At 50.1% G+C, this 25,910-nt stretch overlaps 1 protein-coding gene across 1 annotated transcript in view; it reads right to left on the reverse strand.

Annotated features, from left to right (window-relative positions):
• LOC126069911 (deleted in malignant brain tumors 1 protein-like) overlaps window positions 1-25,910 on the reverse strand; it is an 87,336-nt gene that overhangs the window by 43,904 nt on the left and 17,522 nt on the right. Inside the window, exons 9-32 of the mRNA XM_049873552.1 lie at window positions 25,530-25,565; window positions 24,677-24,706; window positions 22,868-22,900; window positions 21,943-22,138; window positions 21,626-21,717; window positions 20,850-20,885; window positions 19,997-20,026; window positions 18,188-18,220; window positions 17,263-17,458; window positions 16,946-17,037; window positions 16,170-16,205; window positions 15,317-15,346; window positions 13,508-13,540; window positions 12,583-12,778; window positions 11,490-11,525; window positions 11,036-11,081; window positions 10,637-10,666; window positions 8,830-8,862; window positions 7,802-8,125; window positions 6,881-6,910; window positions 5,095-5,133; window positions 4,269-4,592; window positions 3,276-3,305; window positions 2,637-2,666 (exon numbers count right to left, since the gene is read on the reverse strand). Coding sequence (XP_049729509.1) covers window positions 2,637-2,666; window positions 3,276-3,305; window positions 4,269-4,592; window positions 5,095-5,133; window positions 6,881-6,910; window positions 7,802-8,125; window positions 8,830-8,862; window positions 10,637-10,666; window positions 11,036-11,081; window positions 11,490-11,525; window positions 12,583-12,778; window positions 13,508-13,540; window positions 15,317-15,346; window positions 16,170-16,205; window positions 16,946-17,037; window positions 17,263-17,458; window positions 18,188-18,220; window positions 19,997-20,026; window positions 20,850-20,885; window positions 21,626-21,717; window positions 21,943-22,138; window positions 22,868-22,900; window positions 24,677-24,706; window positions 25,530-25,565 — 1,991 coding nt within the window. The remainder of the gene's footprint in view (window positions 1-2,636; window positions 2,667-3,275; window positions 3,306-4,268; window positions 4,593-5,094; window positions 5,134-6,880; window positions 6,911-7,801; window positions 8,126-8,829; window positions 8,863-10,636; window positions 10,667-11,035; window positions 11,082-11,489; window positions 11,526-12,582; window positions 12,779-13,507; window positions 13,541-15,316; window positions 15,347-16,169; window positions 16,206-16,945; window positions 17,038-17,262; window positions 17,459-18,187; window positions 18,221-19,996; window positions 20,027-20,849; window positions 20,886-21,625; window positions 21,718-21,942; window positions 22,139-22,867; window positions 22,901-24,676; window positions 24,707-25,529; window positions 25,566-25,910) is intronic.

A 25,910-nucleotide genomic window follows, 5' to 3' on the forward strand; every position in this document is an offset into this window, starting at 1 on the left:
CTCTTTGAGGGACAGTGTAGCAGGAGCAGAGGTCTGGGGACCATGGTTTCAGGGGATATCTAGGTCAATTGGCATAACAAAATTTATTGGGAAAATCTTCTGCATTCCACTTTGGTGAGTGGTGTCTGGGGTCTTAAAAGCTAGCAAGTGGCCATCTAAGATGCCTCAATTGGTCTCAACCCACCTGGAGCAAAGGAGAATGAAGAACACCAAAGATACAAGGAAAATATGAGCCCAAGAGACAGAAAGGGCCACATGAACCAGAGACTCCACCAGCCTGAGACCAGAGACTAAACCAGCCTGAGACTGGAAGAACTAGATGGTACCCAGCTACTACCAATGACCACCCTGATAGGGAACACAACAGAGGGTCCCTGATAAAGCAGGAGAAAATAGGGTACAGAACTCAAATTCCAGTAAAAAGACCAGACTTAATGGTCTGATAGAGGCTAGAGGGACCCCAGAAGACATGACCTCTGGACTCTCTGTTAGCCCAAACTAAAACCATTCCCAAACCCAACTGTTCAGACAAAGATTAGACTGGACTATAGGACATAAAATGATGCTTGTCAAGAGTCTGCTTCTTAGCTTGACACTAAATTGGCAGCTTCTATCCGGAGGCAAGATGAGAAGGCAGAAAGGGACACGAGCTGGTTGAAAGGACACGGGAAGTACAGGGGGAAAGAAGGAGTATGCTGGCACATGATAGGGAGGGCAACTAGGGTCACATAACAATGTGTGTATAATATTTTTGTATGAGAAACTAACCTGAACTGTAAACTTTCACATAAAGCACACACATACACAAAAAAACAACTTAATAAGCTACAAAAAAAAGAATGCTCATTTGAGCCCTGAGGTATAAAAGAAGTATCTCTCACAGACGGTGCCTGGCTACCACCACTGACTGCTCTGAGAAGGATCAGAATAGAGGGTCCCGGACAGAGCTGGAGAAAAATGTATAACAAAATTCTAACTCACAAAAAAATACCAGACTTACTGGCCTGACAGTGACTGGAGAAACCCTGAGAGCATGGCCCCTGGACACCCTTTCAGCTCAGTAATGAAGTCACTCCTGAGGGTCACCCTTCAGCCAAACAGCAGACAGGCCCATAAAACGAAACAACACTAAAGGGTCACACAATCCCAGGGGCAAGAACTAGAAGGCAGGAGGGGACAGGAAAGCTGGTAATAGGGAGCCCAGGGTTGAGAATGGAGAACGTTGACATGTCATGGGATTGTTAACCAATGTTATAAAACAATATGTGTACTAGCTGTTTAATAAGAAGCTAGTTTGTTCTGTAAAACTTCACTCTAAAGTACAATAAAAATAAATAAATAAAAGCAGTGTCTTTCATGAAACCAAAAGGAGCAAATTTACTGTTCCCATTCATAAATGATCAGAGGAGGCAAAGGGCACCTTCAGTCCCTACCTTGTCCCTAGACCGGGAGGTGGGCTTGTGACTCAGACACAGCCAAACAGACTGACTCATTCCCTGGCCCCAGCGGTTGATTCTGCAAAAGGCACAAGTGCTCAGCCAGACTCTACCCTGGGCCTTTTTTCTCAGCGATTTCAAGAATGGCTGCCCTTTTCCCCTAGAGTGGCTAAGCTGATAAAGGACAGACTTGGGGAAGACAGATGCCATCTTTCCTACTATGGGGAGAGCAGCTGACTAAGACTGAAGCCTTAGAGAAGCAGATCTAGGACAAGTGGAAAGATTCAAAACCTTGACGACATCCTTAGAATATCTGAATCCAGCTGTGCCTGAAGTCTGAACACCTGGACTTCCCAGTTACATGAGCTAACTGCAAGTTATCCCCTTATAGTCTAAGCTAGTTTGAGTTTTGAGTTTGATCACCTTCAAATTAGGATGTGTTATAGGCTGACTATCCCTTTAATTATTATTAGCTTCCAGTGAGGTCACATCCAGACAAAGAATTTGGGAGGACGTGGGCAATAGAACCTGAGATCCAGTCCTGAGAAGCCAGCAGCTGGATGAATTTCACCCAGCCTACTATGATGACTAAAATCCCAGCTGTCATCCCACACCGTGCCCCAGGACATTGGTACAGGACCTCCATGCAACCCTGGCACCGGTCACATCCATTCACCAAACTCAGGGCCTAACTGGAATCTGTCCCTACAAGAGGGCACAAGAATTTCTCATCCATGTCTAAACTCTGGGATAATACCTGAAGCATGTGTAGTCTCTAGCCAAGGACAGTGACCTGAGAGACACTGACCCAGGCAGAGTTGCTTGGAGAGTACATTGCACCTTCTCTTCCAGAAGTGCAATCAGCCCACACACATAAGATAGTGGAGGTAAGAGAAGTGCAGGAGACAGTCAACCGTGGAACTTCTGAATCCACCTCTACCTAAAGACAGTTCTTCCACTCAACTTCTTAGTTATGTGGCAGATGAATTCCCTTCTAGGTCAAGAAATTTTGAGTTGAGTTCCCACACTAGCAAACACAAACATCATAACTGAATTCAGAAGTGGTGGATGGAGGGCACGCTCCACATTCAGTGAGGTAACGAACTACGGAGACTTAACACAAAACCCAGGAATTTCATCCAGGCCTATTGACAAGAGCATTGAACCTTGATGCTTTGGGTAGAAACAAATGATGCTTACCGTAGAAAAAAGTTGTTGGATACCACCAATCTGGACAGAAAAAGAAAGTGGGGTTAGAAAAGAGTGGATGGGTCTGGAGACCTTTATCTGGGGATCAGAGACAGTGAGGTTTGAGACACCAGTGTTTATGTGAGAAAGTGGCCTGTTCTGGACAGCTGCTGTGAGCAAAACTCATGCTCCTGAATGACCACAACGATGACAATGATGTGGTACAATACACAAAGAGCAATTACAATTTTCTGACAGGTTATTTTTTTGGTAAAAGTATCAGTTCATTTTTGCCTTGGGTATATGACATAAGAAATCTGTTTTCTTTTCACATATAAATCTTGGCCCAGGCAAGGCTTCCAAGCAGAGAAGAGACATGAGTGTAACCTTCTTCTACTCATAAAACTTAAGGTCAGCTCTGCTTAGCAATGCACCCTGAGCGCCAGAATGTTTTTACCCAACCAAACCAGACAAAAGGACCAATATGTTGTGGGCTCAACTGATACCAGCTACATACCCTAAAGTTATCAGGGAAGGTTCTGGAGAGGCAAAAATAACTACACAGACCCTTCCTGTGGCTACCAGTTGGGGACTGTTGAGGTGAGCAGGAAAAAGAGGGACAACCATGAGTTAAGGGGCAGCAGAACTCACCTGGCCTGGCCGTGGACTGGTTCTGGGAAGCTGTGAGAAAGAGAAAGTCAAATCAGATGAATTGATCAGAAGATGTCCCTATAGGAAGGAAAGATTGAAGAAGCTGAGCCAGTCAGAAACCAAGCCCATCTCTGTACCCTGCATGGAGTGTGGGGCATTTGTCATCCACCTCCCCTTGTGAGAAGGAGGCACCAGGAAAAGCCCAGGCAGATTCTGTCCATTCTTTCCAAACTTAAGGGGATTAGTCCTGTGTCTGGATGATGCTGGCTGAGTTGACTGAAGACCAACGCTCTCCCTTGCATATTCTGGCAATTCACTGAGTCAGCTAGACTGACTATACGTGAGCTCCCAGGACCAGCCATAGGTAATCACCAGGCTTTGCCTGCAGACCTCCTAGGGGAAACTGTCTTCCCCTCCCACCAGGCTTGGTGCACTGCAGGGACTGCCGTCCAGGACTCAGCCTCCCTCCCCCTTCAGACAGCCGTGTTCATATGCATATCTGCTTTTCTAGCCCAGCTTTCTCTTTATCAGTGACCTCAGCTAAGGCCCTTTGCCAAAGACAGGTCCAGCTCCTTTCCATTCCTAGGTCTTCCCTTTCTCCTTCCCTGGGTCCATAAAAAGCCTTCATTGTGGGTTCCTGGGCAGTGAGACACTTCTCTCATCTGCACCACATGTCAGCTGAACCTCACCCAGTGCTGTTACATGGGGTGAAATGGAACACTGGGGAGCCGATGCTTTTTTCTTTTGGCCCTTGTTCATATGTCACAGTAACTCAAAAAGGTTTATTACTTCCTGTTTGGTTCATTGTCCTAACTGACCAACTCAGCACCTGGCAGTTCAAGAAAATTTCACAATTCTTGGTGGAAAGCAAATGAAATTTCAGGGAAAGAGAATACAGAAAAGGTTTTGAGTAAGAAAATCAAAATATAAGAGCACTCTCTTTCTGAGCAAATCCCACTCCAAGAGAAGGAGTCTAATGTCTTCGAGGCCCACCTGAGCAGATGACACCGGCATCCTCACTGTGTCCACAGTTATGAGACAGCCAGCCTCCGTGGGGGCAGCTCCACAGGTAGGACTCGTGTCCCGAGCAGCGCACATTGTCCAGAACAATCTGTCCTGAACCCCGACCAAACAGGGCATTTCCTGGAGCTGATATGGCCCAGCCACAGCCCAGCTGCCTGCAGACCACGTTGGCATCATTGGTGTCCCAGAGGTCATCACACACGGTGCCCCAGGCGCCTCGGTACAGAACCTCCACGCGGCCCTGACACCGGTCACCTCCATTCACCAGCCTCAGGGCCAAACCGGAATCTGTCTCTGGAAGAGGGCACAAGAATTTCTCATTGATGTCTAAACTTTGGGATAATTCCTGGACCATGTCTGGGCTCTGGCCAAGGACAGTGACCTTACAGACACTGACCCAGGCAAATTTGCTTGGCGAGCACATTACACCTTTTCTTCCCAAAGCTACAATCAATCACCTAAGAGACCAAGATTGCAAGGAATCACACGGATTTGAAGAGCCACTGGGGTCTGCACTGAACACCCAGAGAGAACATACAAAGACAGGACAACAGCATGGGTTCCAGAAGAGACTTAGGACCTGGCTCTTTGGAGATGTCATCTTCCAGCTGATTCACCCACTCACAGGTGGACAAAGAGGAGGCTTTACCATTTTCAGCCCGGATGCCTTACTCAGAAAGTTCCTCCCACCGTGAGCTCATACCTGTCACTGTCAACCCTGTTTCTCAAGACTCAGACTCCAATTATGATACTCTGTACATAGGGAGCTGCTAGGACAGTGAATGAGAATGTTTACCTGCTGTTATTGTAGGTGTGGATGTGATGGGCCATGTCTCTGTAGGAGGAAAAATGTAGACTTATGAATTGTAGGAAGAGGTTCATATACCAGATCCCATCGGGCCAGTCAGATTATAAGATCCTGAATCTCATATTGGGACTCTTCCCCTCTCCAGCTGTTTGTCCTGCATAAGTCACGAAAGGTCTCTACTTCTCAGGAGCTTACCTATGAAAGTCCCTGGAGGTCAGAAATCAGGCTGGTTCCACCCAAGTCTCTAAGACTGTGATTTGTTTTTCTGCGTTAGCAAATCTTGTCCTGCCTATCTTTGCTGACAGGTACTAGCCAATGCATCTGTGGCCACTGGCAAACCTCCCTGGTTGTGAGTAGATGAGGGAGGGAGTCACACCTCTCAAAATCTGGGACAACTACCAGCACAGACTCTGCCCCTTCTCTCTGGAGCAGAGAATGTTACAAAGACCGAGAAAACTGGCATTAAAATTATTCCCTTTAGCAGTTCATGGTTTACCAGTGCACATCTTTCAGAATGCTCATGTCAGCACTGACATGTCTTCCACTGAACCAACAAGGAGAAACTCTATTGTTCACATGCAAAAATGGTCAGAGCAGGGCAAAGATTCCAGTACCACCCCCTGCCTCCTCACTGAACCAGGAGGGTGGGGATGTGACTCAGGCGGAGTGAATCATGCTGGCTGGATGCCTCACCACAGTGACTGGTTGTGCAAAGGCACATGTGCTGAGCCAGGCCAAAAAGAGTCTTCCTTGGGACTTTTTTTTTTAAGGGGTTTCAAGTATGGCTGACTCTTTCCCCTGGGGTGGCTAAGCTGGTAAGGGACAGACTTGGGGGACACAGATTGCCATCTTTCCTAACACGGGGGAAGGAGCTGACTAAGACAGAAGCCTTAGAGAAGCAGATGTAGGACAAGTGGAAAGATTCAAAGCCTTGACGACCTCCTTAGAACATCTGCATCCATCTGTGCCTGAAGTCTGAACACCTGGACTTCCCAGTTACGTGAGGCAACTGCAAGTTATCCCCTTGTAGGCTAAACTAGTTTGAGTATTGAGTTCCCATCACTTTCAAATTAGAATGTGCCATCTCATGACTATCCCTTTAATTATTATCAGCTTCCAACGAGTATACATCCAGACATGATTTTGGGAGGACGTGGGCAATAGAACCTGAGATCCAGTTCTGAAAAACCAGCAACTGGATAAATTTCACCCAGGCCTACCGTCTATGATAACTAATCTTAAATTCCAAGAAGAAACCAAAGAGTGCTTACCATAAAAGGGGTTGTTTGGTCTCCCCAATCTAAAGAAGTAAACTTAAAAGTTTTAAGAAAAAGATAAACTGGGCAATGAAGGCTCTCTTTGAATTTTAGGTCATCCCTATGGAGTGCAGGGAGAGATTGCAACTGAGTGAATCATGTCTCCTTGTGCCTGGGCTGGTATAACCAGAGACTAGCACTAGGTTACTATATGGACCCCTGCAAGGACTCCTAATAAGAAAGCTAGCTTAGACTGCCTTCTGGAAACTGCTCTCTGTCATATGTCTTTCTAAGGGAAACAAATGCCAAATTTGAACCTTTCTGCTTTTTTGAATCTCAATGACTGTATACATAAGAAGTATGGTGGTGGACAGCGCCATGACAAAATGATGGAAGAAACGATATGTCTCAGATCATCTGCAGAGAGGAGTGGAGGAGGGGTTGTAGAGTGTGGAAAGGGTGGGGCTGAGGTGGGCAGGGAGGGAGGGGACATCCCCTGTAAGATGTTGTGGACTCACCTGGCCTGTGTGTGGAGCTGGGAACGGCAGCTGTGAGAAAGAGAAAGACAAACAGATGCATTTCACAGAGAAGTCTCAAATGGAATCAATGTTGAGGAAACAGCATATTTACACCCCCAGCCGATGCTGCCCGTGTGCCTCCGAGTAGACACGGCCAGGGGTCCATAAAAATCTCCACTTGCTTCCAGCAGCTGCACTGGCGTCTCGTGACAGAACAGGCACCTCTGTCCCTGAGGGCTTTCTGCCCAGACTATGGTAGCCACTGCCCTGGGCTGGCCAGGCCAGAAGTGCCAGGGCTTCAGCCCCTGACCTAAGCAGCAAACAGTAGCCCTCAGAAATTATTCTAGGAAGACCCATCTCCCTTTCCCTTCAGATGAGATACTCCTAAAATTGTACAGCAACTTCTGGATTTTCTTCAGGGAATTAGCTCCAGCCCCCGTTGTCAGAGCTGGCTTATTAAAATAGCAGTTATTACATACCTGCCTTCCCTATGACCCTACCTGAACTCCTGAATACAGTTACGTCCCCCAAAATGAACACACTTCATTAGAACTTTCCTCTTACTGAATTCTGGGAAACTCCAATCAATACACCCATCAAGGGGAACGGACAGTACATTTACCACCCACATTCTCTGCCTGTGAGAAGTCACACCATGTAAAACGGGGGTGGGAATGGGTAGACAGGCTTGCATGTAAAGAAAGGGTTCTTTGTTTCTGTCCTCAATATGGTTCTCCCTGTGATACATGCTATTTCACTGACTACGGGCTAGATAATGGCACCAGAGCCACTAGTTGACCTGGGAAAGTGAGAGCCACAAGATACATAGGAGAGGCTCCAAGTGGAAGTCCTGGGAGGGGAAGCCTGGTTCCTATGAGAAGAGCCAACCCCAGAAGGTGGCTGAGTGATCTGGAGGCCCACCTGAGCAGATGACGCCAGCATCCTCATGGTGACCACAGTTATGAGAGAGCCAACCTCTGTGGGGACAGCTCCATAGGTAGGACTCATGTCCTGAGCAGCGCACATCGTCCAGGACGATCTGTCCTGAGCCCTGACCAAACCGGGCATTTGCTGGGGCTGAAATGGCCCAGCCACAGCCCAGCTGCCTGCAGACCACGTTGGCATCATTGGTGTCCCAGTCATCATCACACACGGTGCCCCAGGAGCCTTGGTACAGAACCTCCACGCGGCCCTGACACCGGTCACCTCCATTCACCAGCCTCAGAGCCAAACCAGATTCTGTCCCTAGGGAGTGACACAATTATTTCTTATTAGATTCTGTCTTGAATGTGAATGCCCTATACTTTGTAAGTAGCCAAGGCCGCTTCCCAATAGCCAAAGCTTCCTCACACAGGTTAGAGTTCTCTTAAGGAAAAAAAGGACAGGATCCCCATCCCTTCTGGGGCCCCAGGAATCCTATGCCGTAAGGGCCATGCCCCCTGACTCCTCTCCTTCCCAACCTGGGTGGGATGCCAGTGCAGGCTCCCCACTGAAAAGGGGCCCCTTGACACCAGGATGGCCTCACTCTGCTCTGGTCCCTGCTATGCCCTGCTTACTGGCCTTGATGATAGCTGAATACACCCTCCTTCCTCCATGCAACCCGTGGCCTCAAAGCCCAACATGGCCAGGCAAGCCTGAATCTGCAGGGATGAGCAGGCCTGGCAATGAGCACCCAGATCTCCACCAATCCTGAAACAGAGCACCTCCCTGACCCTCTTGGAAGGAAACCTAGAGAGGTGTTTTGAGATTCTGCTTGATTTCCTGGACTATGGACTGTGATTCCCAGCCCCCACCCCTCACCCCATCCGGCCATCCACACCGTGCTCTGAGAATTTTCTGGAAGAACATCTTATACTAATGCTTCCAGCACCAAAGTTTCTCTGGACTCAACTCAACCCTTGAGCATGTGGAGTCCAGTGACCAATAGAGAGAGCTGTGGGGGAACATACCTGTTGTGGGTAAAGCTGTGCTCACTGTTGTAGCTGTAAGGAGCAAAGAGGAGAGAAAAGGTATAGGTCAACCTCACTGAAGATGGGGCCTGTTACCATGCAAGCCCTGGACCAGGCCACACGTCCTCCCTATTTTCATCTGAATCTTGCCACCTCTTGCCACTTTGCAGGTGCAGGACATCTCTTCTGTGCAGCTCGCTCAGTGATGAAGTGAGCAGGGTGTGTGAGAAGACCACGGGGACACCACCAGGCCCTCAAAGGCTGTGACATTTTCTGAGTTAGAAGGTAGAGGCCATCTCTTTCTGTAACCCTGATACTGCCTGGCACCAGGTGGCCCTTCCAGGGGTGGCTGTCTTGCTAGAGCAGAAACCCAATCCCAATCAGGACAGCACTCTTCCCAACAACAAGGAGTTGAAACCTGCCCCCTTCAAAATGGCAAGGCTGAGAACGCAGAACCCAGCCCCCAGCGCAGGAATCAGACCATTCCAAGGAGGCACTCCCAGCAGCTAGAGCATCTCCCTCCACAGACCGCATTGCCCTAGACCATGAGAAAGTAGGCGGGAGGCACCCTGGGAAGGACGACACTAGAAGCCCGGCCATCTCCACTCCAAACACATGTGTGCCCCTGAGCACACATACCCGTATGCACATGCACACCACAAAATAGAGGGTGGAAATGAATGCCCTGTGAGACAGACCCGCAGGGGGTGGGATGATGAGTCCCCTGGGGAAGAGAAATCCCCCTCATCCTCTTATGCAGAGAAGTCTCTGTGTTTAGAGCAGAACTGCATTTGGGAGTCAATGCTTAAAGTGATGTCTAACTCAAAACAAAAACTTCTCCTTCTCCTTCCAGAGTAGGGATTTGGTTAGGACAACATGCCCTTGGGCTGGTGGCATTAACTTTGACCTTCAAGACCTCCAAGCTTTCCCAGCGCTGCTTTCCTGGACTAGGTTGACACCAATTTGATGTCGGAAGCAAGGTCCAGGTGCCCCAAGGGTTTAAAAACCAGGCAAACTTCAGCCAGAGTTTCTTCTGGGCCTGTGCTACTCACCCCTCGGGAAACTCACCTCTGTATTGTGGTGTGGGCGGGGGGGGGAGGGGTGGCCACCAGAATCACTTTGGGTTCAAAAAAGTGCTGTGACTCTTACTCTAAAGCTCAGACTAAACAAAAGTGAGATGGTGGGCCAGTCCTGTAGGGCATGGATGGAGCCATTGACTACGGCAGCTTATTCTGAGAAATGCAGTGCCCATTCAAGAAGGGAGGGGACCAGGGCTCTGCTTGAGGGGAGCGGTTGAATATCCTCTGTCTTCACCCCCAAGCGCTGTCCCTCCTCTTGCACTTTTGTGGACAAGAAAGAAGAGACCCTTAAGTCTTTTTGAAAAGGCTTGGTTTAATAAAGCCAAAAGGGAGACGAAAACAGAAAGAAAAAAAAAAATCCACTTTGAAGACAAAAATATGGCTGTAGAATTTGTAAGGCAACAGGGTTAAAGATACAAATTGAAAGGGTTGTAAAATAAGTTTTAAAACATCCAGACGAGATGAACATAACTCAAGAGTCATAATGAAAAAGGTGTGGGACCACAAAACCATTCCCAGCACACACGGAAAAAAACACTGGCTAGATTTTGAAAATATGCCAAAGGGGTCTTCTGGGCTACCACCATGGCCCCTGCATCCTAGACAAAGAATACGTGGGACGGAGCACAGAGATGAGCCCCGTGCTCGACAAGCCTGCAGCATCAGACCTAGAAGCAGAGATGGCTGGCCCTCTGTCTGTTGTTCAACAGAAACAAAATGGCGCTTACCTTCTATCACAGCTGTTGGGTGCTGCGAACCTAGAGAAAAACAAAGCAGTATTAGGAAAGAGAATGCAGTGGCATCCATGCTGGACCTGGGACCCATGCTAGCTGAGATTCAAAGCTCCCCCTCTAAGAAATGGCTAAAGGCTGTGGAGATAGGGCTGCCTGTAGGGCAGGGTCTCAGTCATTCTTCCAGTGCTAGGCGAGAGAGGGCATCACTGTGTGAGCAGCTTCGAGTCAGTGGAGCCACCACCCAAGAAATGCCCAACTGCAGCATGCCATTATCCGCACTGGTGATTTCCACAAAGACCAATCACAGCAGACCAATCTACTGAAGAATTACTTAGAAAAACATCACTAGGTCACCATTTTCACCCCAGTGTATGATGGCTTCTCTCGCCCTACACTCGGGATCTCTTCTTCTCTGGATGCAGATGTCGCCCTGCTGATGCTGAGAATAATCAAGGAGTGATGGAGAGAACAGACATCCTCAAAGACACTCTCTCCTACAGAAGGGCAGTGGTTCTCAGGATCAGTTCTCCCAGTAAGGTGATGTCAGCCCTGACTACTAAGGCCTACAGTTCATGCAACACGTGGCCATTTCTCTGACCCCACAGTAAACTATCGGCTATAGACAGTATCAAAGGGGTTTAATGAAAGCACAGCTGGACTGACAGGAGGACAGGACTCTGTGCATCTCAACATCTAGTTAAGAAGCCTACTGGTAGTCTCAGGAACAGAGTAGGGAGAAAACAAGATGCTCCCAGTTTTTGCAGAGAAAGGAGGGTCATATGAAAGGGGGAGGGGTGAAAGGGCAGGGAGGGGAGAAAAAAGCCTTATAAGGACGCTGTGGACTCACCTGGTGGCCTGGGTCGGGGGGTGGTGGGCACCACAGCTGTGAGACAGAGATGAAAAGTCAGATGTACTGCCCAGGTTTGCCCCATTTGAAACCAACGACTGAGGGAACTCAGCATATTTACACCCTCAGCTGATGCTGTTTATGTGCCACCATGTGGACCCTGCAAGGGCCGACATGAATCTGCAGCTGTATCAAGGAGTTGCACATGCATCCTATCCCAGCACTGACATTGTACTTGGGGCCTTTTTGCTCAGACTACGGAAGCTACTGCCCCGCAAGGGCCAGGCCAGAGTTGCCACGACATTACACTCCACAGGAGCAGCCAACGACCAATCCAACAGTTCCTAAGAAGACCCATTACCCAACCCTCCAGGTGCCATGATTCTGAGGTTGTACACCTGTTCCTAGAGTGTCTCACTGGGATAACGCAATGGCTGTCTCATTAGCAAACTACTCCTACCAAACTACTCCTATCATTGCTGACATCCTTATCTCCCTTCCCTAGTGCTGCTCACTGCACTTCATGTACATCTTATACACTCTTGAATCCTTCTGTCTGACTCTGCATCTGGAGGAGTCAAATCAATACACCCATGAAGGGGGAGGGGTGGTGAATTTACCACCGGTGTCCCCTGCCTTTGAGAAGCTTTCACCAGGTCAAATGGGGGGTTGTAATGAGTGCATGATCCTGTATCTAAAGAAAGGGCTTATTGTTTCTGCCCTCAGTATACTTGACCTTGTGTTAACAATGGTGCCAGACTTGCCTCCAAACCAACATTGGGGCATATTTGGAAGCATGCGGGATGGAGCTGGCCACGTTGTTTGTCCCCTTAGGTGGCCCGACATGGCACCTGAGCCACCAGCTGACCTGGGAAAGTGAGAGCCACAGGATGCATAGGAGAGGCTCCAAGTGGAAGTCCTGGGAGGGGAAGCCTGTCTTCTATGAGTAGAGCCAACCCCAGAAGGTGGCTGAGTGATCTGGAGGCCCACCTGAGCAGATGACGCCAGCATCCTCATGGTGACCACAGTTATGAGAGAGCCAACCTCTGTGGGGACAGCTCCATAGGTAGGACTCATGTCCTGAGCAGCGCACATCGTCCAGGACGATCTGTCCTGAGCCCTGACCAAACCGGGCATTTGCTGGGGCTGAAATGGCCCAGCCACAGCCCAGCTGCCTGCAGACCACGTTGGCATCATTGGTGTCCCAGTCATCATCACACACGGTGCCCCAGGAGCCTTGGTACAGAACCTCCACGCGGCCCTGACACCGGTCACCTCCATTCACCAGCCTCAGAGCCAAACCAGATCCTGTCCCTAGGGAGTGACACAATTATTTCTTATTAGATTCTGTCTTGAATGTGAATGCCCTATACTTTGTAAGTAGCCAAGGCCGCTTCCCAATAGCCAAAGCTTCCTCACACAGGTTAGAGTTCTCTTAAGGAAAAAAAGGACAGGATCCCCATCCCTTCTGGGGCCCCAGGAATCCTATGCCGTAAGGGCCATGCCCCCTGACTCCTCTCCTTCCCAACCTGGGTGGGATGCCAGTGCAGGCTCCCCACTGAAAAGGGGCCCCTTGACACCAGGATGGCCTCACTCTGCTCTGGTCCCTGCTATGCCCTGCCTACTGGCCTTGATGGTAGCTGAATACACCCTCCTTCCTCCATGCAACCCGTGGCCTCAAAGCCCAACATGGCCAGGCAAGCCTGAATCTGCAGGGATGAGCAGGCCTGGCAATGAGCACCCAGATCTCCACCAATCCTGAAACAGAGCACCTCCCTGACCCTCTTGGAAGGAAACCTAGAGAGGTGTTTTGAGATTCTGCTTGATTTCCTGGACTATGGACTGTGATTCCCAGCCCCCACCCCTCACCCCATCCGGCCATCCACACCGTGCTCTGAGAATTTTCTGGAAGAACATCTTATACTAATGCTTCCAGCACCAAAGTTTCTCTGGACTCAACTCAACCCTTGAGCATGTGGAGTCCAGTGACCAATAGAGAGAGCTGTGGGGGAACATACCTGTTGTGGGTAAAGCTGTGCTCACTGTTGTAGCTGTAAGGAGCAAAGAGGAGAGAAAAGGTATAGGTCAACCTCACTGAAGATGGGGCCTGTTACCATGCAAGCCCTGGACCAGGCCACACGTCCTCCCTATTTTCATCTGAATCTTGCCACCTCTTGCCACTTTGCAGGTGCAGGACATCTCTTCTGTGCAGCTCGCTCAGCGATGAAGTGAGCAGGGTGTGTGAGATGACCACGTGGACACCACCAGGCCCTCAAAGGCTGTGACATTTTCTGAGTTAGAAGGTAGAGGCCATCTCTTTCTGTAACCCTGATACTGCCTGGCACCAGGTGGCCCTTCCAGGGGTGGCTGTCTTGCTAGAGCAGAAACCCAATCCCAATCAGGACAGCACTCTTCCCAACAACAAGGAGTTGAAACCTGCCCCCTTCAAAATGGCAAGGCTGAGAACGCAGAACCCAGCCCCCAGCGCAGGAATCAGACCATTCCAAGGAGGCACTCCCAGCAGCTAGAGCATCTCCCTCCACAGACCGCATTGCCCTAGACCATGAGAAAGTAGGCGGGAGGCACCCTGGGAAGGACGACACTAGAAGCCCGGCCATCTCCACTCCAAACACATGTGTGCCCCTGAGCACACATACCCGTATGCACATGCACACCACAAAATAGAGGGTGGAAATGAATGCCCTGTGAGACAGACCCGCAGGGGGTGGGATGATGAGTCCCCTGGGGAAGAGAAATCCCCCTCATCCTCTTATGCAGAGAAGTCTCTGTGTTTAGAGCAGAACTGCATTTGGGAGTCAATGCTTAAAGTGATGTCTAACTCAAAACAAAAACTTCTCCTTCTCCTTCCAGAGTAGGGATTTGGTTAGGACAACATGCCCTTGGGCTGGTGGCATTAACTTTGACCTTCAAGACCTCCAAGCTTTCCCAGCGCTGCTTTCCTGGACTAGGTTGACACCAATTTGATGTCGGAAGCAAGGTCCAGGTGCCCCAAGGGTTTAAAAACCAGGCAAACTTCAGCCAGAGTTTCTTCTGGGCCTGTGCTACTCACCCCTCGGGAAACTCACCTCTGTATTGTGGTGTGGGCGGGGGGGGGGGAGGGGTGGCCACCAGAATCACTTTGGGTTCAAAAAAGTGCTGTGACTCTTACTCTAAAGCTCAGACTAAACAAAAGTGAGATGGTGGGCCAGTCCTGTAGGGCATGGATGGAGCCATTGACTACGGCAGCTTATTCTGAGAAATGCAGTGCCCATTCAAGAAGGGAGGGGACCAGGGCTCTGCTTGAGGGGAGCGGTTGAATATCCTCTGTCTTCACCCCCAAGCGCTGTCCCTCCTCTTGCACTTTTGTGGACAAGAAAGAAGAGACCCTTAAGTCTTTTTGAAAAGGCTTGGTTTAATAAAGCCAAAAGGGAGACGAAAACAGAAAGAAAAAAAAAAATCCACTTTGAAGACAAAAATATGGCTGTAGAATTTGTAAGGCAACAGGGTTAAAGATACAAATTGAAAGGGTTGTAAAATAAGTTTTAAAACATCCAGACGAGATGAACATAACTCAAGAGTCATAATGAAAAAGGTGTGGGACCACAAAACCATTCCCAGCACACACGGAAAAAAACACTGGCTAGATTTTGAAAATATGCCAAAGGGGTCTTCTGGGCTACCACCATGGCCCCTGCATCCTAGACAAAGAATACGTGGGACGGAGCACAGAGATGAGCCCCGTGCTCGACAAGCCTGCAGCATCAGACCTAGAAGCAGAGATGGCTGGCCCTCTGTCTGTTGTTCAACAGAAACAAAATGGCGCTTACCTTCTATCACAGCTGTTGGGTGCTGCGAACCTAGAGAAAAACAAAGCAGTATTAGGAAAGAGAATGCAGTGGCATCCATGCTGGACCTGGGACCCATGCTAGCTGAGATTCAAAGCTCCCCCTCTAAGAAATGGCTAAAGGCTGTGGAGATAGGGCTGCCTGTAGGGCAGGGTCTCAGTCATTCTTCCAGTGCTAGGCGAGAGAGGGCATCACTGTGTGAGCAGCTTCGAGTCAGTGGAGCCACCACCCAAGAAATGCCCAACTGCAGCATGCCATTATCCGCACTGGTGATTTCCACAAAGACCAATCACAGCAGACCAATCTACTGAAGAATTACTTAGAAAAACATCACTAGGTCACCATTTTCACCCCAGTGTATGATGGCTTCTCTCGCCCTACACTCGGGATCTCTTCTTCTCTGGATGCAGATGTCGCCCTGCTGATGCTGAGAATAATCAAGGAGTGATGGAGAGAACAGACATCCTCAAAGACACTCTCTCCTACAGAAGGGCAGTGGTTCTCAGGATCAGTTCTCCCAGTAAGGTGATGTCAGCCCTGACTACTAAGGCCTACAGTTCATGCAACACGTGGCCATTTCTCTGACCCCACAGTAAACTATCGGCTATAGACAGTATCAAAGGGGTTTAATGAAAGCACAGCTGGACTGACAGGAGGACAGGACTCTGTGCATCTCAACATCTAGTTAAGAAGCCTACTGGTAGTCTCAGGAACAGAGTAGGGAGAAAACAAGATGCTCCCAGTTTTTGCAGAGAAAGGAGGGTCATATGAAAGGGGGAGGGGTGAAAGGGCAGGGAGGGGAGAAAAAAGCCTTATAAGGACGCTGTGGACTCACCTGGTGGCCTGGGTCGGGGGGTGGTGGGCACCACAGCTGTGAGACAGAGATGAAAAGTCAGATGTACTGCCCAGGTTTGCCCCATTTGAAACCAACGACTGAGGGAACTCAGCATATTTACACCCTCAGCTGATGCTGTTTATGTGCCACCATGTGGACCCTGCAAGGGCCGACATGAATCTGCAGCTGTATCAAGGAGTTGCACATGCATCCTATCCCAGCACTGACATTGTACTTGGGGCCTTTTTGCTCAGACTACGGAAGCTACTGCCCCGCAAGGGCCAGGCCAGAGTTGCCACGACATTACACTCCACAGGAGCAGCCAGCGACCAATCCAACAGTTCCTAAGAAGACCCATTACCCAACCCTCCAGGTGCCATGATTCTGAGGTTGTACACCTGTTCCTAGAGTGTCTCACTGGGATAACGCAATGGCTGTCTCATTAGCAAACTACTCCTACCAAACTACTCCTATCATTGCTGACATCCTTATCTCCCTTCCCTAGTGCTGCTCACTGCACTTCATGTACATCTTATACACTCTTGAATCCTTCTGTCTGACTCTGCATCTGGAGGAGTCAAATCAATACACCCATGAAGGGGGAGGGGTGGTGAATTTACCACCGGTGTCCCCTGCCTTTGAGAAGCTTTCACCAGGTCAAATGGGGGGTTGTAATGAGTGCATGATCCTGTATCTAAAGAAAGGGCTTATTGTTTCTGCCCTCAGTATACTTGACCTTGTGTTAACAATGGTGCCAGACTTGCCTCCAAACCAACATTGGGGCATATTTGGAAGCATGCGGGATGGAGCTGGCCACGTTGTTTGTCCCCTTAGGTGGCCCGACATGGCACCTGAGCCACCAGCTGACCTGGGAAAGTGAGAGCCACAGGATGCATAGGAGAGGCTCCAAGTGGAAGTCCTGGGAGGGGAAGCCTGTCTTCTATGAGTAGAGCCAACCCCAGAAGGTGGCTGAGTGATCTGGAGGCCCACCTGAGCAGATGACGCCAGCATCCTCATGGTGACCACAGTTATGAGAGAGCCAACCTCTGTGGGGACAGCTCCATAGGTAGGACTCATGTCCTGAGCAGCGCACATCGTCCAGGACGATCTGTCCTGAGCCCTGACCAAACCGGGCATTTGCTGGGGCTGAAATGGCCCAGCCACAGCCCAGCTGCCTGCAGACCACGTTGGCATCATTGGTGTCCCAGTCATCATCACACACGGTGCCCCAGGAGCCTTGGTACAGAACCTCCACGCGGCCCTGACACCGGTCACCTCCATTCACCAGCCTCAGAGCCAAACCAGATCCTGTCCCTAGGGAGTGACACAATTATTTCTTATTAGATTCTGTCTTGAATGTGAATGCCCTATACTTTGTAAGTAGCCAAGGCCGCTTCCCAATAGCCAAAGCTTCCTCACACAGGTTAGAGTTCTCTTAAGGAAAAAAAGGACAGGATCCCCATCCCTTCTGGGGCCCCAGGAATCCTATGCCGTAAGGGCCATGCCCCCTGACTCCTCTCCTTCCCAACCTGGGTGGGATGCCAGTGCAGGCTCCCCACTGAAAAGGGGCCCCTTGACACCAGGATGGCCTCACTCTGCTCTGGTCCCTGCTATGCCCTGCCTACTGGCCTTGATGGTAGCTGAATACACCCTCCTTCCTCCATGCAACCCGTGGCCTCAAAGCCCAACATGGCCAGGCAAGCCTGAATCTGCAGGGATGAGCAGGCCTGGCAATGAGCACCCAGATCTCCACCAATCCTGAAACAGAGCACCTCCCTGACCCTCTTGGAAGGAAACCTAGAGAGGTGTTTTGAGATTCTGCTTGATTTCCTGGACTATGGACTGTGATTCCCAGCCCCCACCCCTCACCCCATCCGGCCATCCACACCGTGCTCTGAGAATTTTCTGGAAGAACATCTTATACTAATGCTTCCAGCACCAAAGTTTCTCTGGACTCAACTCAACCCTTGAGCATGTGGAGTCCAGTGACCAATAGAGAGAGCTGTGGGGGAACATACCTGTTGTGGGTAAAGCTGTGCTCACTGTTGTAGCTGTAAGGAGCAAAGAGGAGAGAAAAGGTATAGGTCAACCTCACTGAAGATGGGGCCTGTTACCATGCAAGCCCTGGACCAGGCCACACGTCCTCCCTATTTTCATCTGAATCTTGCCACCTCTTGCCACTTTGCAGGTGCAGGACATCTCTTCTGTGCAGCTCGCTCAGCGATGAAGTGAGCAGGGTGTGTGAGATGACCACGTGGACACCACCAGGCCCTCAAAGGCTGTGACATTTTCTGAGTTAGAAGGTAGAGGCCATCTCTTTCTGTAACCCTGATACTGCCTGGCACCAGGTGGCCCTTCCAGGGGTGGCTGTCTTGCTAGAGCAGAAACCCAATCCCAATCAGGACAGCACTCTTCCCAACAACAAGGAGTTGAAACCTGCCCCCTTCAAAATGGCAAGGCTGAGAACGCAGAACCCAGCCCCCAGCGCAGGAATCAGACCATTCCAAGGAGGCACTCCCAGCAGCTAGAGCATCTCCCTCCACAGACCGCATTGCCCTAGACCATGAGAAAGTAGGCGGGAGGCACCCTGGGAAGGACGACACTAGAAGCCCGGCCATCTCCACTCCAAACACATGTGTGCCCCTGAGCACACATACCCGTATGCACATGCACACCACAAAATAGAGGGTGGAAATGAATGCCCTGTGAGACAGACCCGCAGGGGGTGGGATGATGAGTCCCCTGGGGAAGAGAAATCCCCCTCATCCTCTTATGCAGAGAAGTCTCTGTGTTTAGAGCAGAACTGCATTTGGGAGTCAATGCTTAAAGTGATGTCTAACTCAAAACAAAAACTTCTCCTTCTCCTTCCAGAGTAGGGATTTGGTTAGGACAACATGCCCTTGGGCTGGTGGCATTAACTTTGACCTTCAAGACCTCCAAGCTTTCCCAGCGCTGCTTTCCTGGACTAGGTTGACACCAATTTGATGTCGGAAGCAAGGTCCAGGTGCCCCAAGGGTTTAAAAACCAGGCAAACTTCAGCCAGAGTTTCTTCTGGGCCTGTGCTACTCACCCCTCGGGAAACTCACCTCTGTATTGTGGTGTGGGCGGGGGGGGGGGAGGGGTGGCCACCAGAATCACTTTGGGTTCAAAAAAGTGCTGTGACTCTTACTCTAAAGCTCAGACTAAACAAAAGTGAGATGGTGGGCCAGTCCTGTAGGGCATGGATGGAGCCATTGACTACGGCAGCTTATTCTGAGAAATGCAGTGCCCATTCAAGAAGGGAGGGGACCAGGGCTCTGCTTGAGGGGAGCGGTTGAATATCCTCTGTCTTCACCCCCAAGCGCTGTCCCTCCTCTTGCACTTTTGTGGACAAGAAAGAAGAGACCCTTAAGTCTTTTTGAAAAGGCTTGGTTTAATAAAGCCAAAAGGGAGACGAAAACAGAAAGAAAAAAAAAAATCCACTTTGAAGACAAAAATATGGCTGTAGAATTTGTAAGGCAACAGGGTTAAAGATACAAATTGAAAGGGTTGTAAAATAAGTTTTAAAACATCCAGACGAGATGAACATAACTCAAGAGTCATAATGAAAAAGGTGTGGGACCACAAAACCATTCCCAGCACACACGGAAAAAAACACTGGCTAGATTTTGAAAATATGCCAAAGGGGTCTTCTGGGCTACCACCATGGCCCCTGCATCCTAGACAAAGAATACGTGGGACGGAGCACAGAGATGAGCCCCGTGCTCGACAAGCCTGCAGCATCAGACCTAGAAGCAGAGATGGCTGGCCCTCTGTCTGTTGTTCAACAGAAACAAAATGGCGCTTACCTTCTATCACAGCTGTTGGGTGCTGCGAACCTAGAGAAAAACAAAGCAGTATTAGGAAAGAGAATGCAGTGGCATCCATGCTGGACCTGGGACCCATGCTAGCTGAGATTCAAAGCTCCCCCTCTAAGAAATGGCTAAAGGCTGTGGAGATAGGGCTGCCTGTAGGGCAGGGTCTCAGTCATTCTTCCAGTGCTAGGCGAGAGAGGGCATCACTGTGTGAGCAGCTTCGAGTCAGTGGAGCCACCACCCAAGAAATGCCCAACTGCAGCATGCCATTATCCGCACTGGTGATTTCCACAAAGACCAATCACAGCAGACCAATCTACTGAAGAATTACTTAGAAAAACATCACTAGGTCACCATTTTCACCCCAGTGTATGATGGCTTCTCTCGCCCTACACTCGGGATCTCTTCTTCTCTGGATGCAGATGTCGCCCTGCTGATGCTGAGAATAATCAAGGAGTGATGGAGAGAACAGACATCCTCAAAGACACTCTCTCCTACAGAAGGGCAGTGGTTCTCAGGATCAGTTCTCCCAGTAAGGTGATGTCAGCCCTGACTACTAAGGCCTACAGTTCATGCAACACGTGGCCATTTCTCTGACCCCACAGTAAACTATCGGCTATAGACAGTATCAAAGGGGTTTAATGAAAGCACAGCTGGACTGACAGGAGGACAGGACTCTGTGCATCTCAACATCTAGTTAAGAAGCCTACTGGTAGTCTCAGGAACAGAGTAGGGAGAAAACAAGATGCTCCCAGTTTTTGCAGAGAAAGGAGGGTCATATGAAAGGGGGAGGGGTGAAAGGGCAGGGAGGGGAGAAAAAAGCCTTATAAGGACGCTGTGGACTCACCTGGTGGCCTGGGTCGGGGGGTGGTGGGCACCACAGCTGTGAGACAGAGATGAAAAGTCAGATGTACTGCCCAGGTTTGCCCCATTTGAAACCAACGACTGAGGGAACTCAGCATATTTACACCCTCAGCTGATGCTGTTTATGTGCCACCATGTGGACCCTGCAAGGGCCGACATGAATCTGCAGCTGTATCAAGGAGTTGCACATGCATCCTATCCCAGCACTGACATTGTACTTGGGGCCTTTTTGCTCAGACTACGGAAGCTACTGCCCCGCAAGGGCCAGGCCAGAGTTGCCACGACATTACACTCCACAGGAGCAGCCAGCGACCAATCCAACAGTTCCTAAGAAGACCCATTACCCAACCCTCCAGGTGCCATGATTCTGAGGTTGTACACCTGTTCCTAGAGTGTCTCACTGGGATAACGCAATGGCTGTCTCATTAGCAAACTACTCCTACCAAACTACTCCTATCATTGCTGACATCCTTATCTCCCTTCCCTAGTGCTGCTCACTGCACTTCATGTACATCTTATACACTCTTGAATCCTTCTGTCTGACTCTGCATCTGGAGGAGTCAAATCAATACACCCATGAAGGGGGAGGGGTGGTGAATTTACCACCGGTGTCCCCTGCCTTTGAGAAGCTTTCACCAGGTCAAATGGGGGGTTGTAATGAGTGCATGATCCTGTATCTAAAGAAAGGGCTTATTGTTTCTGCCCTCAGTATACTTGACCTTGTGTTAACAATGGTGCCAGACTTGCCTCCAAACCAACATTGGGGCATATTTGGAAGCATGCGGGATGGAGCTGGCCACGTTGTTTGTCCCCTTAGGTGGCCCGACATGGCACCTGAGCCACCAGCTGACCTGGGAAAGTGAGAGCCACAGGATGCATAGGAGAGGCTCCAAGTGGAAGTCCTGGGAGGGGAAGCCTGTCTTCTATGAGTAGAGCCAACCCCAGAAGGTGGCTGAGTGATCTGGAGGCCCACCTGAGCAGATGACGCCAGCATCCTCATGGTGACCACAGTTATGAGAGAGCCAACCTCTGTGGGGACAGCTCCATAGGTAGGACTCATGTCCTGAGCAGCGCACATCGTCCAGGACGATCTGTCCTGAGCCCTGACCAAACCGGGCATTTGCTGGGGCTGAAATGGCCCAGCCACAGCCCAGCTGCCTGCAGACCACGTTGGCATCATTGGTGTCCCAGTCATCATCACACACGGTGCCCCAGGAGCCTTGGTACAGAACCTCCACGCGGCCCTGACACCGGTCACCTCCATTCACCAGCCTCAGAGCCAAACCAGATCCTGTCCCTAGGGAGTGACACAATTATTTCTTATTAGATTCTGTCTTGAATGTGAATGCCCTATACTTTGTAAGTAGCCAAGGCCGCTTCCCAATAGCCAAAGCTTCCTCACACAGGTTAGAGTTCTCTTAAGGAAAAAAAGGACAGGATCCCCATCCCTTCTGGGGCCCCAGGAATCCTATGCCGTAAGGGCCATGCCCCCTGACTCCTCTCCTTCCCAACCTGGGTGGGATGCCAGTGCAGGCTCCCCACTGAAAAGGGGCCCCTTGACACCAGGATGGCCTCACTCTGCTCTGGTCCCTGCTATGCCCTGCCTACTGGCCTTGATGGTAGCTGAATACACCCTCCTTCCTCCATGCAACCCGTGGCCTCAAAGCCCAACATGGCCAGGCAAGCCTGAATCTGCAGGGATGAGCAGGCCTGGCAATGAGCACCCAGATCTCCACCAATCCTGAAACAGAGCACCTCCCTGACCCTCTTGGAAGGAAACCTAGAGAGGTGTTTTGAGATTCTGCTTGATTTCCTGGACTATGGACTGTGATTCCCAGCCCCCACCCCTCACCCCATCCGGCCATCCACACCGTGCTCTGAGAATTTTCTGGAAGAACATCTTATACTAATGCTTCCAGCACCAAAGTTTCTCTGGACTCAACTCAACCCTTGAGCATGTGGAGTCCAGTGACCAATAGAGAGAGCTGTGGGGGAACATACCTGTTGTGGGTAAAGCTGTGCTCACTGTTGTAGCTGTAAGGAGCAAAGAGGAGAGAAAAGGTATAGGTCAACCTCACTGAAGATGGGGCCTGTTACCATGCAAGCCCTGGACCAGGCCACACGTCCTCCCTATTTTCATCTGAATCTTGCCACCTCTTGCCACTTTGCAGGTGCAGGACATCTCTTCTGTGCAGCTCGCTCAGCGATGAAGTGAGCAGGGTGTGTGAGATGACCACGTGGACACCACCAGGCCCTCAAAGGCTGTGACATTTTCTGAGTTAGAAGGTAGAGGCCATCTCTTTCTGTAACCCTGATACTGCCTGGCACCAGGTGGCCCTTCCAGGGGTGGCTGTCTTGCTAGAGCAGAAACCCAATCCCAATCAGGACAGCACTCTTCCCAACAACAAGGAGTTGAAACCTGCCCCCTTCAAAATGGCAAGGCTGAGAACGCAGAACCCAGCCCCCAGCGCAGGAATCAGACCATTCCAAGGAGGCACTCCCAGCAGCTAGAGCATCTCCCTCCACAGACCGCATTGCCCTAGACCATGAGAAAGTAGGCGGGAGGCACCCTGGGAAGGACGACACTAGAAGCCCGGCCATCTCCACTCCAAACACATGTGTGCCCCTGAGCACACATACCCGTATGCACATGCACACCACAAAATAGAGGGTGGAAATGAATGCCCTGTGAGACAGACCCGCAGGGGGTGGGATGATGAGTCCCCTGGGGAAGAGAAATCCCCCTCATCCTCTTATGCAGAGAAGTCTCTGTGTTTAGAGCAGAACTGCATTTGGGAGTCAATGCTTAAAGTGATGTCTAACTCAAAACAAAAACTTCTCCTTCTCCTTCCAGAGTAGGGATTTGGTTAGGACAACATGCCCTTGGGCTGGTGGCATTAACTTTGACCTTCAAGACCTCCAAGCTTTCCCAGCGCTGCTTTCCTGGACTAGGTTGACACCAATTTGATGTCGGAAGCAAGGTCCAGGTGCCCCAAGGGTTTAAAAACCAGGCAAACTTCAGCCAGAGTTTCTTCTGGGCCTGTGCTACTCACCCCTCGGGAAACTCACCTCTGTATTGTGGTGTGGGCGGGGGGGGGGGAGGGGTGGCCACCAGAATCACTTTGGGTTCAAAAAAGTGCTGTGACTCTTACTCTAAAGCTCAGACTAAACAAAAGTGAGATGGTGGGCCAGTCCTGTAGGGCATGGATGGAGCCATTGACTACGGCAGCTTATTCTGAGAAATGCAGTGCCCATTCAAGAAGGGAGGGGACCAGGGCTCTGCTTGAGGGGAGCGGTTGAATATCCTCTGTCTTCACCCCCAAGCGCTGTCCCTCCTCTTGCACTTTTGTGGACAAGAAAGAAGAGACCCTTAAGTCTTTTTGAAAAGGCTTGGTTTAATAAAGCCAAAAGGGAGACGAAAACAGAAAGAAAAAAAAAAATCCACTTTGAAGACAAAAATATGGCTGTAGAATTTGTAAGGCAACAGGGTTAAAGATACAAATTGAAAGGGTTGTAAAATAAGTTTTAAAACATCCAGACGAGATGAACATAACTCAAGAGTCATAATGAAAAAGGTGTGGGACCACAAAACCATTCCCAGCACACACGGAAAAAAACACTGGCTAGATTTTGAAAATATGCCAAAGGGGTCTTCTGGGCTACCACCATGGCCCCTGCATCCTAGACAAAGAATACGTGGGACGGAGCACAGAGATGAGCCCCGTGCTCGACAAGCCTGCAGCATCAGACCTAGAAGCAGAGATGGCTGGCCCTCTGTCTGTTGTTCAACAGAAACAAAATGGCGCTTACCTTCTATCACAGCTGTTGGGTGCTGCGAACCTAGAGAAAAACAAAGCAGTATTAGGAAAGAGAATGCAGTGGCATCCATGCTGGACCTGGGACCCATGCTAGCTGAGATTCAAAGCTCCCCCTCTAAGAAATGGCTAAAGGCTGTGGAGATAGGGCTGCCTGTAGGGCAGGGTCTCAGTCATTCTTCCAGTGCTAGGCGAGAGAGGGCATCACTGTGTGAGCAGCTTCGAGTCAGTGGAGCCACCACCCAAGAAATGCCCAACTGCAGCATGCCATTATCCGCACTGGTGATTTCCACAAAGACCAATCACAGCAGACCAATCTACTGAAGAATTACTTAGAAAAACATCACTAGGTCACCATTTTCACCCCAGTGTATGATGGCTTCTCTCGCCCTACACTCGGGATCTCTTCTTCTCTGGATGCAGATGTCGCCCTGCTGATGCTGAGAATAATCAAGGAGTGATGGAGAGAACAGACATCCTCAAAGACACTCTCTCCTACAGAAGGGCAGTGGTTCTCAGGATCAGTTCTCCCAGTAAGGTGATGTCAGCCCTGACTACTAAGGCCTACAGTTCATGCAACACGTGGCCATTTCTCTGACCCCACAGTAAACTATCGGCTATAGACAGTATCAAAGGGGTTTAATGAAAGCACAGCTGGACTGACAGGAGGACAGGACTCTGTGCATCTCAACATCTAGTTAAGAAGCCTACTGGTAGTCTCAGGAACAGAGTAGGGAGAAAACAAGATGCTCCCAGTTTTTGCAGAGAAAGGAGGGTCATATGAAAGGGGGAGGGGTGAAAGGGCAGGGAGGGGAGAAAAAAGCCTTATAAGGACGCTGTGGACTCACCTGGTGGCCTGGGTCGGGGGGTGGTGGGCACCACAGCTGTGAGACAGAGATGAAAAGTCAGATGTACTGCCCAGGTTTGCCCCATTTGAAACCAACGACTGAGGGAACTCAGCATATTTACACCCTCAGCTGATGCTGTTTATGTGCCACCATGTGGACCCTGCAAGGGCCGACATGAATCTGCAGCTGTATCAAGGAGTTGCACATGCATCCTATCCCAGCACTGACATTGTACTTGGGGCCTTTTTGCTCAGACTACGGAAGCTACTGCCCCGCAAGGGCCAGGCCAGAGTTGCCACGACATTACACTCCACAGGAGCAGCCAGCGACCAATCCAACAGTTCCTAAGAAGACCCATTACCCAACCCTCCAGGTGCCATG

The sequence above is a fragment of the Elephas maximus genome, unplaced genomic scaffold (assembly GCF_024166365.1).
Source record: "Elephas maximus indicus isolate mEleMax1 unplaced genomic scaffold, mEleMax1 primary haplotype scaffold_116, whole genome shotgun sequence".
In the NCBI taxonomy this organism is placed as follows: Eukaryota; Metazoa; Chordata; class Mammalia; order Proboscidea; family Elephantidae; genus Elephas; species Elephas maximus.